The sequence below is a fragment of the Corylus avellana genome, chromosome 7 (assembly GCF_965113065.1).
Source record: "Corylus avellana chromosome 7, dhCorAvel1.hap1.2, whole genome shotgun sequence".
In the NCBI taxonomy this organism is placed as follows: domain Eukaryota; kingdom Viridiplantae; phylum Streptophyta; class Magnoliopsida; order Fagales; family Betulaceae; genus Corylus; species Corylus avellana.
This window is the reverse complement of record NC_142496.1, coordinates 5,703,059-5,720,575: the sequence shown is the minus strand read 5'-3', so window position 1 is coordinate 5,720,575 and position 17,517 is coordinate 5,703,059. Positions and strand designations below refer to the sequence as shown.

At 35.1% G+C, this 17,517-nt stretch overlaps 3 protein-coding genes across 3 annotated transcripts; all 3 read left to right on the top strand.

Moving 5' to 3' along the window:
- The first annotated feature begins 488 nt into the window (after window positions 1-488).
- Window positions 489-4,231, top strand: LOC132185397 (tubulin beta-4 chain-like). The gene is made up of 3 exons (XM_088518386.1): window positions 489-882; window positions 2,034-2,303; window positions 3,528-4,231. Exons 1-3 carry the CDS (start codon window positions 489-491, stop codon window positions 4,199-4,201), a joined length of 1,338 nt encoding a protein of 445 aa, XP_088374512.1. The 3' UTR covers window positions 4,202-4,231.
- Window positions 4,232-12,362: 8,131 nt separating this feature from the next.
- Window positions 12,363-13,199, top strand: LOC148584375 (uncharacterized). Its single transcript, XM_088518418.1, has one exon. The coding sequence runs from the start codon at window positions 12,363-12,365 to the stop codon at window positions 13,197-13,199; it is 837 nt and encodes a 278-aa protein (XP_088374544.1).
- A 2,588-nt stretch (window positions 13,200-15,787) lies between these two features.
- Window positions 15,788-16,495, top strand: LOC148584374 (uncharacterized). Its single transcript, XM_088518417.1, has one exon. It carries the CDS (start codon window positions 15,788-15,790, stop codon window positions 16,493-16,495), a length of 708 nt encoding a protein of 235 aa, XP_088374543.1.
- Window positions 16,496-17,517: the final 1,022 nt, after the last annotated feature.

Here is a 17,517-nt window from a genome sequence, read left to right as displayed (position 1 = left end):
AAATATATTGGTGATTTTTCGTGATTAAATGGCTTTAATTTGAGCATAATCTACAAACTGAGGTGCATATAGATTTGCTACACCAAATCACAAATCATAACAGCCCTGGCCTGTTAAGCCGGCGATTATTGATGCTGAATGAGAACCCTGCAAATGGCATCTCTAACACAAACAAACCACCACACTAGCAGACACACCCATCTCTCACCAGACGGACACTCCTCAGCCGTCCGATCACAATTACTACCACACTAATCTCCCATCCTCATTCCTCACCCAAGCCAATGATTGTGATTTGGAACACCACTCAATAGATGAATCCTATACCGTTGGATCATCCCATGCCTCAATATAAATAACTACCACAGCCCCTTCCCTCTCCTTCATGAGGACCTTCCAAATTAAGGAGATCTAGTCAGTGGCAGTTAAAAAAATCCACTGAATCCCCCATTTTGCCCCTAGGCAGTTTAACTCTCATCCAAGAGAAAATGCGTGAGATTCTTCACATTCAGGGAGGGCAATGTGGGAACCAAATCGGATCCAAGTTCTGGGAGGTGGTCTGCGACGAGCACGGCATCGACCCAACCGGCCAGTACACCGGAAACACCGAGCTTCAGCTTGAGAGAGTGAATGTCTATTACAACGAGGCGAGCGGTGGGCGGTATGTGCCACGGGCGGTGCTCATGGACCTTGAGCCAGGCACCATGGACAGCATCAGGGCTGGCCCTTATGGCCAGCTTTTTAGGCCTGATAACATAGTTTTCGGCCAGTCTGGTGCCGGCAACAATTGGGCCAAGGGGCATTACACAGAAGGTGCCGAGCTCATCGATTCCGTGCTCGACGTCGTTAGGAAAGAAGTTGAGAACAGTGACTGCTTGCAAGGTAGCCAATTAATGTGTTGTGAATTTTAATTTAATTTGAAGTAGAACATCCTATGTTCATGATATGTGTTGTTGGATTTTGATGCAAAATTATGGTCTCTAGATCCTATGATCTCTAAATGTTAAGCTATGAATGATGTTAATTATGTAATAAATGTCTATTTTCCTTATTATGTCATAATCCATGTGAATTACTTCCCACAACCACCCACCCCCCCACCCCCCCCCCCCCCCCCCCCCCCCTTTTTTTAATAGTATATAGGCTCATTGTACCAAAATAGTGATGTGATAAAAGATATAACCCTATAGGGCATTACTTATGGACAGCTCTAAGACTGAACTACTTAAATCCCTTAATCTCCTCTCATTCCTTTTCTTTCTCTAAATACACTTATGTATGTATTTTAAAATAAAAATATCACACATACTCCTAAGTGCATACTCTTTAATGTTACAATAAAAATTACCATTAAATTTTGCATAGATTATTATTGAATTTTAGATCCGGCTAATTGTGATTTTCACCGTCATAATAGAGAGTTGTATGCACTTTAGAGTATGTGAATAAAAGTGTGTGCAACATTTTTCATTTAAAAAAATGAAACGGTCGGTCTCTTTAATTAACTTTTGATACACTTCTTCCCTGTTTTGGTTCCAAAACCATTTACAATTTCCAGAGTCTTTGATACTGGTCTCATTGATTGTGATTGTTTAATTCATGTTTTTTTTTAGCTTTTTTAGTTGCTCTTCTTGACTGGGCAGCCGGCCATCTTTGCTTTTAATACCACTGTTTTCAACTCCAACTTTGTCTATGGAGGTAACCCTTTAGGAATAATGCCAAATAAATCTTTTGGATGCTCAGACGGCCGTGGCAGGCTGTGGCGTATCCAGTGTAGGTAAACACTACGTACGTAGCAGTCTGGAGTACTATCCTCGAACATGTAGCGTGTATATATATATATGTTGATGGTTTTCTGGTCCAAAGATTTGCTAGCCAGTGATTTTTCTTCTTAAAGATGTTTCGAAAAGAAAGTCAGTTTTTGTTACTCAATATGGTTAGTCTTCACAAAATCTTCACTTGGTGGAAACCATTCTTTCTTCAAATAGAAACCCCATGACTCTAATTTTTTTTTTTGGTAATATTGCATGCAGGATTTCAATTCTGCCATTCGCTAGGAGGTGGAACTGGATCAGGAATGGGAACTCTGCTAATTTCAAAGATTAGAGAAGAGTACCCGGATAGAATGATGCTCACATTTTCTGTCTTCCCATCTCCTAAGGTGTCCGACACTGTTGTGGAGCCTTACAATTGCACGCTTTCTGTTCATCAACTCGTAGAGAATGCTGATGAATGTATGGTTCTTGACAATGAAGCACTCTACGATATCTGCCTCAGGATTCTTAAGCTCACCACCCCGAGCTGTAAGTCAACCAATTTGTTTCTTCTATAAATAGTTACTTGTTAATGATGTTATGCACGCACAGGGACGGAGCAAGGAAATTTTATGAGAGGGGGCCAACCAAAATTTTTTCTTTTTGGGTTCTTTAGAATTTTTTTTATTAAAAAAAATTATTTTGGTTTTTTTATTATTATTATTATTTTTTTTTTTTTATGAACTAAAGACTACCATAAAGGTCAAAAAAAGTGAGCATTTAAAAGTAAGGGCCCAAAAATGGACATTTGAAAGTAAGGACCAAAAATTAAAAAAAAAAAAAAAACTTAATGGGTATGGCCCAAAATAATTAAGAATAGAGCCAAAAGTTTTTATTTGATGTGGCCAAAAATCTAAAAATAGGGCTAATTTTTTTTTTGGAGGGGGCAAATGACTAAAATTAAAACATTACTTTATTATTATTATTTTTGTTTACTTAAAAAAAAAAATTTCTCCTTATTTTGGGGGGGGACCATAGCCCACCCTGGTCCCCCCTAGGCCTCCCTCCGTCTCTGTGCACGCAGAATCCAAAAGTTGCCATACGAGTAACTTTTTTTCTTTCTTTCTTTTTTGTTATATATATGGATTGCGTTTGAAAAATATAGTTTTTAAGTCAAAAAAACGTTTTTTTGGCAACCAAAAGTGCATTTTTGGCAATTTTTAGGCTTTTTAAACCCTTAAAAGCACTTTCAATTTTCTTTTAATAAACGGTTACTTTTTTCTTTAAATGGACTTTTTGAGTGTTTAATGCACACCCAAATAGGCCCTAAGTAATGCTATTTAGAGCGTGAACATTAGTGAGCTTAAAAGTGCTTTTAATACTTAAAAAACTCTTTCAAGCAAAAAAAAAAAAAAAAAAAAAATGCCGGTTTCATAAAAAACTTAAAAAGCATTTTGTTGCTCTAAAAAGCCCAAAATTGTGTTACGGGAGAAGCTTGAAAAATGGATTTTTTTTTTTTTTGAAAAGCTATTTCAGGAGTTTTCTATAAACAAAAGCAATCTTAATTATTATATAACTGTTAATGTTATGATAGTGAAAATTAGTCTCTGGATCATTAATTACTGAAAATTAAAAAGATTAATTTTATTGGAAGGTCATCGCAGTTGTAAAGCAGTTTACTAAAAGCATTAACTCTACTTCATTATTATATGAGCTTTCTTATTCACAAATGAACATCATGACCTAGTAAGACTAATCTTTATTTGATGTTAGTTGGGGACTTGAATCATCTAATTTCGGCAACAATGAGTGGAGTAACTTGCTGTCTACGATTCCCGGGTCAATTGAACTCAGACCTTAGGAAGCTAGCAGTGAATTTGATCCCATTCCCACGCCTTCACTTCTTCATGGTGGGGTTCGCTCCTCTAACATCGCAAGGATCACAGCAGTACCAAGCACTCACTGTCCCGGAACTCACCCAGCAAATGTGGGATGCCAAGAACATGATGTGCGCAGCTGATCCAAGGCATGGCCGATACCTCACAGCATCAGCCTTGTTCCGAGGCAAAATGAGCACCAAAGAAGTTGACGAGCAAGTGATGAATGTGCAGAACAAGAATTCCTCGTACTTTGTGGAATGGATCCCCAACAATGTCAAGTCTAGTGTCTGCGACATCCCGCCAAAAGGTCTTCCAATGGCTTCAACATTCATCGGGAATTCGACGTCGATACAAGAGATGTTTAGGAGAGTGAGCGAGCAGTTCACCGCCATGTTTAGGAGAAAGGCCTTCTTGCACTGGTATACTGGAGAAGGAATGGATGAGATGGAGTTTACTGAAGCGGAGAGTAACATGAATGATCTCGTCGCCGAGTATCAGCAGTACCAGGATGCAACTGCCGATGAAGATGGCGATTATGAAGATGATGATGGCACTGATGACAAATGAAGGTGTTCCCGTAGCTTCTTCTTTAATCAATAAGGTTTTAGTCCCCCAACTATTCCATCAAGATTTGTGTTCCATGGCTTAATTTGCTCCTTTAATTAGGCTTTTTTTTCGAAGTATAATGATCAAGAAAAAGAATATATATGAAATATTAATTAAGGCAAAACTTTGTGTATTGTGTCAAGAGATGATGAGTACAATATCAGGGCATAATCGAGCCTCAATGGAGAATTTGCTTACATTAAATTTTATGGCTTTCATGTTATTGCTCAATATTATCAAATTAAATACAATATTAAGTTCTTAATCCAATCCCAAAATAGATGATAGTTCTTAAAAATGAAAACTTTTTTTTTTTCTTTAAAATATACATCATTAATTGGAAGACTTTCAAACAAAAGTTGTATTAAGTAAATTTCAGAAAAAGTGAAATTGATCAAATCTATTGAACATAAATTATAAACTATAAGGACGCAATTGTCAAGCTAGAAATTCATCTATGCAGGGGCCGAATTAAAATGTAATGACAAAATAATTATTTTTTTCTCTATATATACTATAGTTCTACTATATACCAAATATGTGTATCACAAAGAGTATATCTATGGAATTTCATAAATATGTGTCATGTTAGAAAAATTATAGAAAAATAGGAAAAAAAAAATATGAGGGGGAAAATAGAAAGTTTAGAGTTGAAGGCTCAATTGCAACGACGATGTATATATACAGAACTTATTTTGTCCATTTTCTAAAGTGCTAAAGGATTTTTGACAAAATGGTACCCAAGACACAAAGAAGCCCTATAGTCACTCTAGGATTAGCCTTTCTAAAGTAAACTAAAACACCCTTAGAATGAAAATTGCATAAAAGAGAGTTGTTGGAGATATCGAGAAACTATTTCTAGCTTGTGTGTCTTTGCATATGACCAAAGGTCATATTGATGCAGGAGAAGATATTGAATCAATAGCCGAGTTGTAATATACTGAATTAATGATATTGGAATGTCTTGATAGAAGATTAGGGCAAAAGTTGCATGACTCAAGCAATAAATCGTTTAGTAAAGTGTACGTCCACGATTAATATTATTACATAAATTTTTATTTTAAAAAAAAAAAACATTAATTGAACAAGAGACAGTTGAGAACTTCTATGTAAGAAATCCATGTCTCGTACAATGCTATAAAAAAAACCTCCGATTGACTCTAAAATAGAACATGATGCAAGTATGAATGCAGTTCAATAAATAAGTGTCTAGTGAAGAACATGAAAATTTATGCTTTTGATTAAGTAAATAAAAGCTTAGTAACATGAAAATTGCGTTCAAATGACAAAATACAAGCAATATATATATATATTACACTTGTGGTACTGCTACGATTTTCATTTTTAAAATTTTTATACAATATTATTCACACTATTAATTTATTGGTAGAATTCACTAAATTAATGACAATTTTATTCCTTTAATTCAACTGAAATTACTTTATTTGGGTTTTATTCATTTTTTTTTTTTTGCAATCCATACATATTTTTCATTTAAAACTAGACAAATACAAATATTTGACAATTACTAATAAAGTGAGAAAAAAAGATATACTAACAATTATTATCTATGATAGTGATAAAAATATGTTTAGTATTGCTTTTAAGTATTGAAATTATTAATTAAGTGCTCCATAAAGTAGAAAATTTTTGTAGATCAACTTCTAGTACACTCTAAGATTCATGTGAAAGAAACAATGTGCAATGTTTTGTAGTAAATAAAAATAAATATTCATACGAAACTTAGTAAATGTGAAATTTATTTCTTCAATTCAAATGAAATTACTCTTTTTTTTTTAAAAAAAAATGAAATTACTCTATTCAGTTTTTTTTTTTTTTTTTGGCAATCCATACATATTTTTCATTGAAAACTATACTAAAACAAACATTTTGAAAACTAATAATAGAGACCCTTTTTTTTTAAAAAAAAAAAACAAAACAAAAAAAAAACCATATGCTGACAATTTTTTTTTTTTTTTTTTTTTTTTTTTTTTTTTTTTTATGACGGTCATAAAAATATGTTTGGCATTGTGTTAAGTATTGAAATAACTAATTAAGTGTTTCATAAAATAGAAAACTTGTATGAACCAACATCTAGCTAGTACATGTTAAGATTCATTTGGAATATACAATGTTCAATGTTTCACTGTGAATAAAAATAAATATTCATAATAAACCTTCTATTGCTGCCTTGAAATTTAACGATGTAAAAGTTGAAGAAGTATCTTTTAAGACATTTAAGAATAACGATAAGCATTTGAAACGCCCCGACTTTTATATAAGTCGCAAAACAAAATTAAATTAATTCCATATGACGCTTTATCTTTACATACACTCGCAGTGGAAGAAAACAAGTATAATTTTTTTTTAACCCACAACTCACTTATAAAACACATATTACTAGAGCTTTTATATGAAATAACATATTATAAAATTATTCATAATGTCATTACAATAACATAAGACTAATATTGTCTTGACATCAAATCAAGAGATGCCTCAAGAGAATTTATTCTCATAATTTAAATAGACTCAACATGAGTCAGTCTTTCAAAGGGTGAGAGGCCTCCTGAAAGCCTCATGAACCAAAAGCCTAGGCAGCAAAATGGTCATCATCTAACTTCTTGTCACCAACATCTGTAAAATTACCACAATTTTGCAGGGAGAATGTGTGAGCCCACCCCTCAGTAAGTATAAAATATGCTAACCATAAGTGTGTGATGTGAGCCCCTATGTTTCCCTTAAAAATCTCTATCTCGAATTTACTAAACAGCTATCTCACATAGAGTTTTCGTAAAAGTGTTTATTTTCTAAAACTTCATAGCTATTTTGTAAATCAAGTTTAGAGTTTTGTTAATATATACTTATGAAAACCTCAAATATTTTCCTTTGAATTTATTACATATCAATCGTATTATGGAATAGAAAGACAGTTTATCACATTTCACATTTACATGTTCATTTTTTATTTCATATCTTCCATGTGTCAAGTGTATACTCTCACTTGGCCTCTGGAGTTTACTAAGTGTATACCCCTACTTAACCGTCGGGTACCCATCTTTTACAAACTTTTCACTTGTCTCATTAATTAAATCATATCTAATTTTCCTTAAAGACTCATTTTCTTCTAACACATTTCTTTAAACACATGTAATATATAATAGGGAAAATTACAGTTTACCCCCCCCCCCCAAAAGTTGATAGCATTTTTCAATTCGAATACCAAAGTTTTAATTTTTGCAATTCACTCCCCCAAAGTTCCAATTTTTTGCAATTTGACCAATTGTATCCAAAACTGCCCATATTGCCCCTAACTTTTTATTTTTTTATTTTTTATAAAATAAAAAAAATAAAAAAAATAAAAATCGGGGTGGCCGTAGCCACACCATTTTTGCACCCACAAATTTGTTTTTTTTTTTTTTTTTTATAAAAAATAAAAATTAGAAGCAATATGAAAATTTTGGGATAATATTAGTCGAATTGAAAAATTGAAACTTTATGGGGGTGGATTACAAAAATTGAAAGTTTGGTGTTCGAATTGAAAAACGCTATCAACTTTTGAGGGGGTAAACTGTAAATTTCCCTATATAATATAAACATAATTTATCATGCATATCCCAAAATATGCAGGCTCATAATCACACAAAAAAAATTATTTTATAGTTTATGCACTAAAAATATCAAGCGTAGGGTCAATAAGTTTTATACTTACCAAGATCTTCTTCTTCAATATTAGATGCTCTTTGACTCATTCGGTTGCTAAACATTTAGTGCAGCCTAACTTTTCTTTTGCATACAAATTAATAGTTCACGAGAATAGAGAAACGAAAAGTCCAAAACCACTTGCAACCACCTAACTTCCAAGCCAATCAATTTAATCCACAAAGCTAATAACCTCTTAATCCTAATTAAAATAATAATTAGCTATTTTTCTCCACTTAAGGTGAATAAACCTTCGCTAAACTAAGAATGTACACAATACAAATCTCATTATTACTATTATTACTTACAAGCTAAAATAACTCGATCACTCAATCCCAAAAATATCATATGATATTTAAATTATCCGTAATAAAAATCAAAACTTAAAATAAATTCCTTAATCAATGTCTCTAAATTAAATTTTATCAATCTCAGTTTACTCTCATAATATCTCACATTTCTCCTTAATTTCTCCAAAATTATTACTTTACTTTTAAAATATTATAATTTACTCTAATTCCTAAAATTAAAACCTCTTTAATTGGAGATTAAAAAAATTCGGGGTATTACAACATTACTTCATATGGATATGTTTTTCATGCATATGTATGAACATTCTTTCAATGAACAAAGATATGAAGGGAGGAGTAAGTAGGAAATCTTTACCCGATCTAAAGTTGGAACTCATGGATTGTGTGGGTCGTTCTTATCTGGATGGTTCTTGACATGATTTTTATAACAGTCTTCCAAACAATGTGCAAATCGCTTCTTATGTCTAAAGTTTTGTCCCACACAAGCACCAATGCAACTTTCAAAATCAAATGATTGCTCAAAGGGGTCGAGGCAATTTATAAAACCAATATAAAGGCAATCACCATATGCAAGCTTCCCTTCAATAATTGGATTTTCCCTTTCCTTACAATCTTCAATTGTTTTTTTAATTAACTTTGCAATGTTGGCTTTGGCTCCTGATCCTTTGGCTTTTGAGCTTTATCTTCGGAGAAACGAGGAATCATGATGGAAATTGAATGAGAAATTGGATGTAAAACTCTATCATAATCACCATAAGTATTCCAATACATTTCCTAGCCATCTCCTTTCTCTAATATTATAAAGCAAGGCATAAAAGCCTTTAACCCTTTATATATAGGCAATTGAATGATAAGAGACCTTTGGAATAAAAATAATTTCGAACAAGTATTGATTTTTTTTTTTTTTTGTACATTAATTTTAGTAGTTGAGACTATTGACAGTATGATCCTTTTTTCAATTGAATAAATTTTAGTTCAAGTAACACCTTTTGACAAGAATCACAAGGCTAGGTTTCATACTAATTTTTATGACGTTATATTTAGCAAAAGTAAATGAGTGAAAAGAGATGATCCAATAGCCACAATATGTCATATCAATGAACCCATTTAAAAATGTTTTGAAAGAAAATATTTATTCAAAAAACGTGATATATATATATAAACGGGCACATAATTTTTGGAAAAGAAAAATTATAGATAAATTGATTTTGAGAAGTATGAAGAGATAATAGAGTAAATGAATAAATTAACTTAATCACATTAAGATATATGCCTTTAGATGGGAATAAACGTATTGATTCATTGCTTAAGCAATGTAAAATGCTATATTGTATGAGATTTGCCTATAGAAAGTTTAATTTCAAAGATTGTTTACAAAGGGTAACTTTTGATATAAAAAAAAAAAAAAAAAAATGGTATTGAGGATTATGCAGAGACATCTAAACATATTAGAATATATCAACTTCATCATGTAGAGGGGTCAATTTTTTTTTTTAATTTTAATTTAGACATGAAAATGATTAAAAGTATTAAATAATACAATTAAAAAAATTAATTAATTCAACAAAATTTAATTATTGTTTAAAACATATAAATGTAACTTACAATTTATTTTGTCACACCTATCGTTAATATATTCAATTATGTGAACTCTTCAAATTTTGAAATCGATATATGCTTTTTTCATTGCTAAAGTCTTGAATATATTATTTCAATGTACGTAAGTAGACAATAATTCATTTCACTATTCTCTCATTCGGTAATGTAAACGATTTTCAACATTATTCATTGCTGAAAATGTTCTCCCAATAGTAGCTGTCACCGGTAACTACAATCATATATTCCACACAATTAAAATATATAACAAAAACTATATATATACTCATAAAAATTAATTTAAAAGATAAATTTAAATACAAAAACTTAATCAATGTAAAAGTTTGATTACGTATTTGAGACTTTTCAAAAAATGTAAATTGTAAAAAAATAAAATAAATAATAAAAAAATAAAAAAAAAGTTGATTTTGCTTTGTTCTGGGTAATCTTTTAACTGTACACCTCTCAAGCTCAAAAAAAAAAAAAAAAAAAAAAAAAAGCTAAACAATTGATTTAATGGCTTAAAGAAAAAAAAAACTTTAAAAATTGAAAGTCATATTGTAAGAAAAATTGTAATTTACAATTTCCTAATTAAGAGGTTTGCATAATCATATAATTGCAATTCGCTGCAATGGCTTAAATATATAATCTAGGTTTAAAAAAAGAAAAAAGAAAAAAGAAAAAGTAATGAATTAAAATTACTGGCACACTGATTAAAATCACTGGTCAGTCAATACTGCCCAGAGAACTTCTATGTAACAAATCCATGTATCGTACCTTGAATTTTTTTCTTCTCTCTACGCTCTCTCTTTGAGAACCAAGAGGTGAAGGTTTTAATCTCTTAACTTTTGTGGGTGAGAGTTTGATCGGGTGGTGAGAATTTAAGTATGAGTGATATGGCAGACAAGTTGACTGAACAATGGGAAAAATTCACTCTCTTGGAGGAGGAGAGTGTGGGGTTGGATATCCCGGAGCAAGAAATTGAGACGGTGGTGTCGCAAGGATCGTCGAGTATTGTTGGTAAGCTGTTGACGGATCGAGTAGTGGGGAAGGAGATTGTAAAAATACCTTTGATAAGGGCATGGCACCCCTATGGATGGGTGAAATTCAAAGACCTTGGGCCAAACTTGTTTCTTATAGAGTTCGAACACTCCTGGGACAAATCCAGGATTTTGGAGGGCCGTCCGTGGACTTTTGATGGGCATTTGGTCTCTCTGGTGGATTTCGACGGAATGACGCCCCCTCATTTGATGGAGTTTGAAAAAGTGGCGTTCTGGGTGCGAATTTTCAAACTTCCACTCGGATGTATGAGCAAGGCAACTGGATATCGGATTGGTTCTACTATTGGGGAAGTGGAGGAGGTCGATGTGAATGCAGATGGTATCGGATGGGGGGAGTACTTGAGGGTACGAATTGTGCTTGACTTAACGAAACCCTTATCCCGGGGGCGATTTTTGAACGTGAAAAATAAAACTATTTGGGTCACTTTTCAATATGAGAAGATACCCAAATATTGTTTTCATTGTGGTGTGATCTGCCATGGCAGCAAGGGGTGTGCAGCGGCGGGGAAAAAACGTGAATATGGCAATGACAAGGAACCAGAATTCAGTCCGGGTCTGAGGGTTGTGTCTCCTAAGAGGAGATATGGAGGGAATCGATTTTGGGGCCGAGGGGGGAGGTGGGACCAGAAAGAAGGGGAGGGGAGTCAACAATCGGAAAAAGAACATGAGGATGCCGAGAGTGCTTTCAAGGAGCCTAGCGGTGGTCAGAGTAAGGCGGAAAACTTTCAGCCGCCGGCTAGGGGAGAGGGCAGTTTTGGTAGAGGGGATGATTGGCAGAGTTTCTCCAAGGAAAGTGCGGATTCGATTCCTTTGGAAAAGGAAGGAAATAATTCCAATGCAGCGCTAAGCAGACATGCAGCAATCAAGGAGAATCAGAAAGTACTCCCATGCAAATCAGCCAATGATTTTGGAGATAAAAGGAAAGATGATGCGGGATCCTCAGAATCGCCATTAAATGCCACAGATGATAGGGGATCAAAAAATGTTTATATCGGTCAATGGGACACAATAAAGAAGCGCATGATTTGGGGAATTATGGAGAAAAATCAGGAGGCTCAATACTTGGCTGGAGGGATGTATTCATCCACGTCAGGTGGGGCTGGTTACGTGGCTGAGAAGGTGGCAGAACACGTGGGTTATAGAACTGTCCAGCCAAAAAAACACCTGAGTTTATTGCATGGTGTTCGACCAGATGGTGGAAATGCTCACATTGGGTGAAGATATGGCGCCAAAATGGTACCACAGAATATGGTCCAGGCCGGGGGGGAAAAAAAAAAAAACCGGTGATGATGGGGAGAGAGGTGTCATTTCTGGGAGATCCGGTCATCTTCTTATGGGGGGTGGTTCTCCGGCAAGTAATGTAAGGGGGAAGAGAGCTAAGGTTGGGGATGTGGTTCTGAAGAAGGGAAATGATGAAAAGGCGGCGGCTGTGACACAGCCCCGCTAATCGCCATGAGCATAATAAGTTGGAACTGCCATGGGCTTGGGAACCCATGGGCAGTTCGGGACCTTTGCCGGATGGTGAAGGAAAAGAGACCCAAGATGGTTTTCATTATAGAAACCAAGCTACAGGCATCCCAGTTTGATCGTCTTAAAAATAAAGTGGGATTTGAAAATGTTTTTGTGGTTGATAGTGTTTGTAGAAGCGGAGGTTTGGCATTATTTTGGAGTAGTGAGGTGGATGTGGAAATTCAAAACTTTAGTAGAAGACATATCAATGCGAAGGTACAGTTGGAAAGGTGGAGTCCTCATTGGAAATTCACGGGATTTTATGGACATCCCGATGTCACGAAGAGAAAGGAGGCGTGGAATCTCCTCCGGCATCTTCGGTGTATGACTCCAACTCCTTGGCTTTGTGTGGGAGACTTTAATGAGATACTTGAGTTGTCGGAGAAAAATGGTGTACATGGACGACCAATGAGGCAAATGGAGGAGTTTAGAGAAGCTTTGGAGTTTTGTAATTTGTATGATCTCCAATATAGTGGACCAAAATTTACATGGAGCAATAAAAGGGGAGGAGCTGATTTTGTTCAAGAAAGATTAGATAGAGCCACGGCTAATGGGGAGTGGATGGAGATTTTTCAATATATGACAGTGGAGATTTTGGCCGCAAGAAGTTCTGATCATGCTCTTGTCCATGTTATGGCATGTATTCGACCCCATAGTTTGGTGAGGCGCAGGCCACGTTTCTTTTATGAGGCAGGATGGGGAAAGAAAGAGGAGAATCGCCAAACTATTAAAAAAGTATGGGTAGCAAAGGTTCATGCTGGGAATGAATGGCATAATTAAAGAAGAAAATTGAGGGGAGTAGGAAGGAGATTCTTTGTTGGAGGAGGAAAAATAAGGAGAAAATTGAAAATAGAGTTGAGCAAAAGACGAAGCAGCTCGTGCTTCTCCAACAAATAGAGGGGCCGGAAAATAATGAGGAGATTTGACATATTCAAAAAGATTTACATGACTTGTTGGAGGAGGAGGAGATGGGGTGGAGACAACGAGCCAAGGAGCATTGGTTAAAATATGGAGACAAGAATTCGAAGTATTTCCATGCAAGTGTGAAGCAAAGACAAAGAGCCAACCATATTCATCGTATTATAGATGAGAGTGGGGTGGAGTGTGTTACTGTGGAGGAGGTGGTTCGGGGGTTTACCAATTACTTTCATTCCATTTATACAACATCTAATCCAGATGGTATTGATGAGTTCATTGCTGGAATTCCACTGACCGTGATAGCTCCCATGAATGCATTGTTGGGGAAGGATTTTACTAAGAAGGAGATTTGTGCAGCTTTATCTCAGATGGGTCCCCTAAAATCGCCCAGTCCGGATGGCCTACCTGCAGCCTTTTATCAAGAACATTGGGCTTCTATAGGCAATGAGGTATGTAATGGGGTGTTACAATTTTTATCATCAAGGGTTTTTGATGAAACTATAAATCATACTTATATTGCACTAATCCCGAAAGTGAAAAATCCTTCAAAGGTATCAGAATTTAGACCTATTAGTCTTTGTAATGTTTTGTATAAACTTATTTCCAAAACTTTGGCTAATAGGTTGAAAATAATTCTTCATGATATTATTTCACCAAATCAAAGTGCTTTCGTTCCGGGTAGACTCATATCCAATAATGTAATTGCGGCATACGAGACAATGCATTCTATGTATACTCAGATGTGGGGAAAGGTTGGGTACCGGCTTTAAAGTTGGATATGAGTAAAGCCTATGATCGGGTGGCGTGGGTTTTTTTATAAAAAAAATTATGAAGAAAATGGGCTTCAATGATAGATGGGTGGGCCTAGTGATGAAATGTATTACAACTGTCAAATATGAAGTGTTGATTAATGGTTCCCCTGAGGGTTGTATTCAACCTAGTCGTGGTCTTCAACAAGGAGACCCGTTATCCCCTTATTTATTTCTTTTATGTGCAGAAGCGTTGAGTTTCAAGATCCGGTGCATGGAACAAGAAGGCTCTTTCAAAGGGGTTCCTACATCTCCTAGAGGGCTACGACTAAGTCATTTATTTTCGTGGACGACAGTCTTATTTTCTGTCGGGCCACGATACATGATTGGAGGATGTTAACAGAGATTTTAGACTGGTATGAAAAGGTGTTGGGCCAAAAGCTAAATAAAGAAAAAACATCAATCTTTTTTAGCAGAAACACAAGCCATAGGGATCAGAATCAACTTATTCAATTAGCTGGGGTCCCTGCTACTCAAAGATATGACAAATATCTTGGTTTGCCGGCGTTGGTAGGGAAGTCTCGGGTTAAAGAATTCCAAAGTATCACGGAGCGAGTTCGTAAAAGGGTCAATGATTGGAAGGTGAAACTTCTATCTCAAGCAGGAAAGGAGATCCTTTTGAAAGCTGTGATTCAGGCCATCCCTACTTATAGTATGGGAATTTTCTTATTGCCCAAAAGTTTGTGTAAGGAGATTAATACCATTATGCAAAGATTTTGGTGGGGCTGGCCACTTGGAAAATGTCAAGAAAATCCACTGGATGTGTTGGGAGAAAATGGGGAGATCCAAGACACAAGGGGGCATGGGTTTCCGTGATTTACAATGTTTCAACAAAGCACTGTTAGCCAAACAATGTTGGCAATTATTTCATTACCCTCAGAGTTTGGCGGCACAGATTGTTAAGGCAAAATATTTTCCAAAGCATTCTTTTTTAGAGGCGAAGTTGGGGAGTCGACCGTCGTTTGCATGGCGGAGCTTACTTTCGGCTAAACCTTTGTTTGAGGAAGGAATGATTTGGAGGATACGCGACGGGCGGAAAGTGAAGATATGGGGCGACAAATGGATTCCAAAACCGGTGTCTTATAAAATACAGTCTCCTTGTCGGCAATTGGAGCAAAATGCTTTAGTAGCCGAGCTTATTGATAGGACTACAGTTTATTGGAATTATGCTCTTATTCATAGCATCTTTTGGAAAGAGGAAGCTGAATTAATTTGCAGCCTTCCAATAAGCAGCTATGGTCAAAGGGATAAGTTGATATGGAGGGCAACTCCTACAGGGATATTTACGGTGCGTAGTGCTTATTATTTGGAGAAAGGGAGGATGGATACTATGGATGGGGAAGGATTCACTCATCATGGGGTTTCTGAGGTTTGGAAAAAGTTGTGGGCTATTAAGGTGCCTAATGCTACAAAAGTATTTCTCTGGAGGGCATGTAATAACATTCTCCCAACAAAGGAGAACCTCAAGGGGCGAGGGGTAATCAGAGACGACATGTGCCCCATTTGAACGCTGGAGGTAGAATCTGTCGTTCATGCATTATGGGCGTGTCCAGGTGCCCAAGATGTTTGGGCAGGCAGTAAGAGATGGATTCAGAAGTGTCATAGCGCAGGAGCTAACTTTTTGGCAGTCCTGGAATTTTGATGAGGAGAAGCAGTGACGAAGACATAGCTGTTATAGCAGCAGTGGCCCGAGGAATTTGGTCTCGTCGGAATTCTGTGGTCCATGGTGGAAACTTGACTCATCCGAACGTCCTTGTAAGAGAAGCGGAGGAGCTAGTAGCCCAGTATTGGAACCAAAATGAAAACATGTCGACAGAAATTAATTCTATCCCATCTGTCCCAATCCGGTTGCAGTGGAAGGGTCCGGATATAGGTTGGCTTAAAGCCAATTGGGACGTGGCTCTTAATATGGAGAGAAAACGAGTGGGAATTGGGGTGGTTATAAGAGATACTGCAGGAAGGGTATATGCGGCCCTTAGTCGTTCAGTGGAGGCATGTCCGGCGCCGGTCATAGCTGAAGCAATGGGGGCACTGCAAGCGTTAGAATTCTGCCGGGATTTGAGCATTACAGAATTATTTTTAGAGGGAGATTCTTTACAGGTGACCCAAGCAATTAATTCTATGGATGATCAATGGCTCCGATTTGGACAGATTATTGGAGATATTCAGGTAGTGCTTTTGCAATTCCATAACTGGAAGGTCGCTCATGTGAAAAGGGAAGCAAATTTTGCAGCCCACGGTTTAGCGAAGGTAGTGGCGCAAGAACCTACAGAGAAAGTATGGAGGGACGAGATCCCTTTGTGTATTTCTGATGTAGTTTTTTTAAAGCAAATTGCTCTTGTTGTTTAGAGTGTTATACTCTAGATTTTTCTGATATGAATGAAAGAAGTCTCTATTCAAAAAAAAAAAAAAAAAATCCATGTATCATACAATGCTATAAAAAGCCTCCGATTGAATCTAAAATAGAACATGATGTAAGTATGAAATGCAGTTCAATAAATAAGTGTATAGTGAAGAACATGAAAATGCATGCTTTTAACTAAGTAGACAAAAGTTTAGTAACATGAAAATTGCATTCAATTTTTTGTGGCAATCCATTCGTGATTTTTATTTAAAACTAGACAAATATAAATATTTGACAATCATATATATATATATATATATATATAAAAGCCGAATCACTCTTTAGAGGTAGTTTAATATTAAGCATAGCACCTTATGTGATGATTGATTTGATTGCGTTAAAGGTTTAGTGAAAGATTTTGTTTTATTTTGTATTCATAAAAAGTATTTTGTTTAGTTTGCTTTGTATTTTTTTTTAGAATGTTTAGAATTATATGAATTTTAACTTTCATTGAAATATAATAGGTATTAGACCAATAATATTAAAAACTAATGCTTTGATAATCAAAATCCACATGTTTTCTTCTTGCTATTATTTTCATTCTAAACTACTCACATGAGAACAAATATTTTAACATTTTTACAAATATGTTGTAATTCAGTTAAATGTTTTATGAGATTTTTTTTTTTTTTTTTTTCGTTTGTGTTATACTCAAATTTTCGGGCAAAAGAAAGCAAAAATTTATTTGATTACTGTGCAAAAAAATATTTTCGTTTTTTGGAAACACAAAATAGATAATTAAGCATTGAATGTGAGAAGCTTTATTTGATTACATTAAATGTTGAATAAAAATTTTTGTATTATTTTGTATTCATAAAAAATATTTTGTTTTTTCGAATGTTCAGAAGTATATGAGTTTTATTTGTATTGAAATATAATAGGTATTACACTAACAATATAATAGACTCTTACTAATTTCTTTTAATGCTTTGATAATCAGAACAAAGATTTTACCATGTTTTAGTTT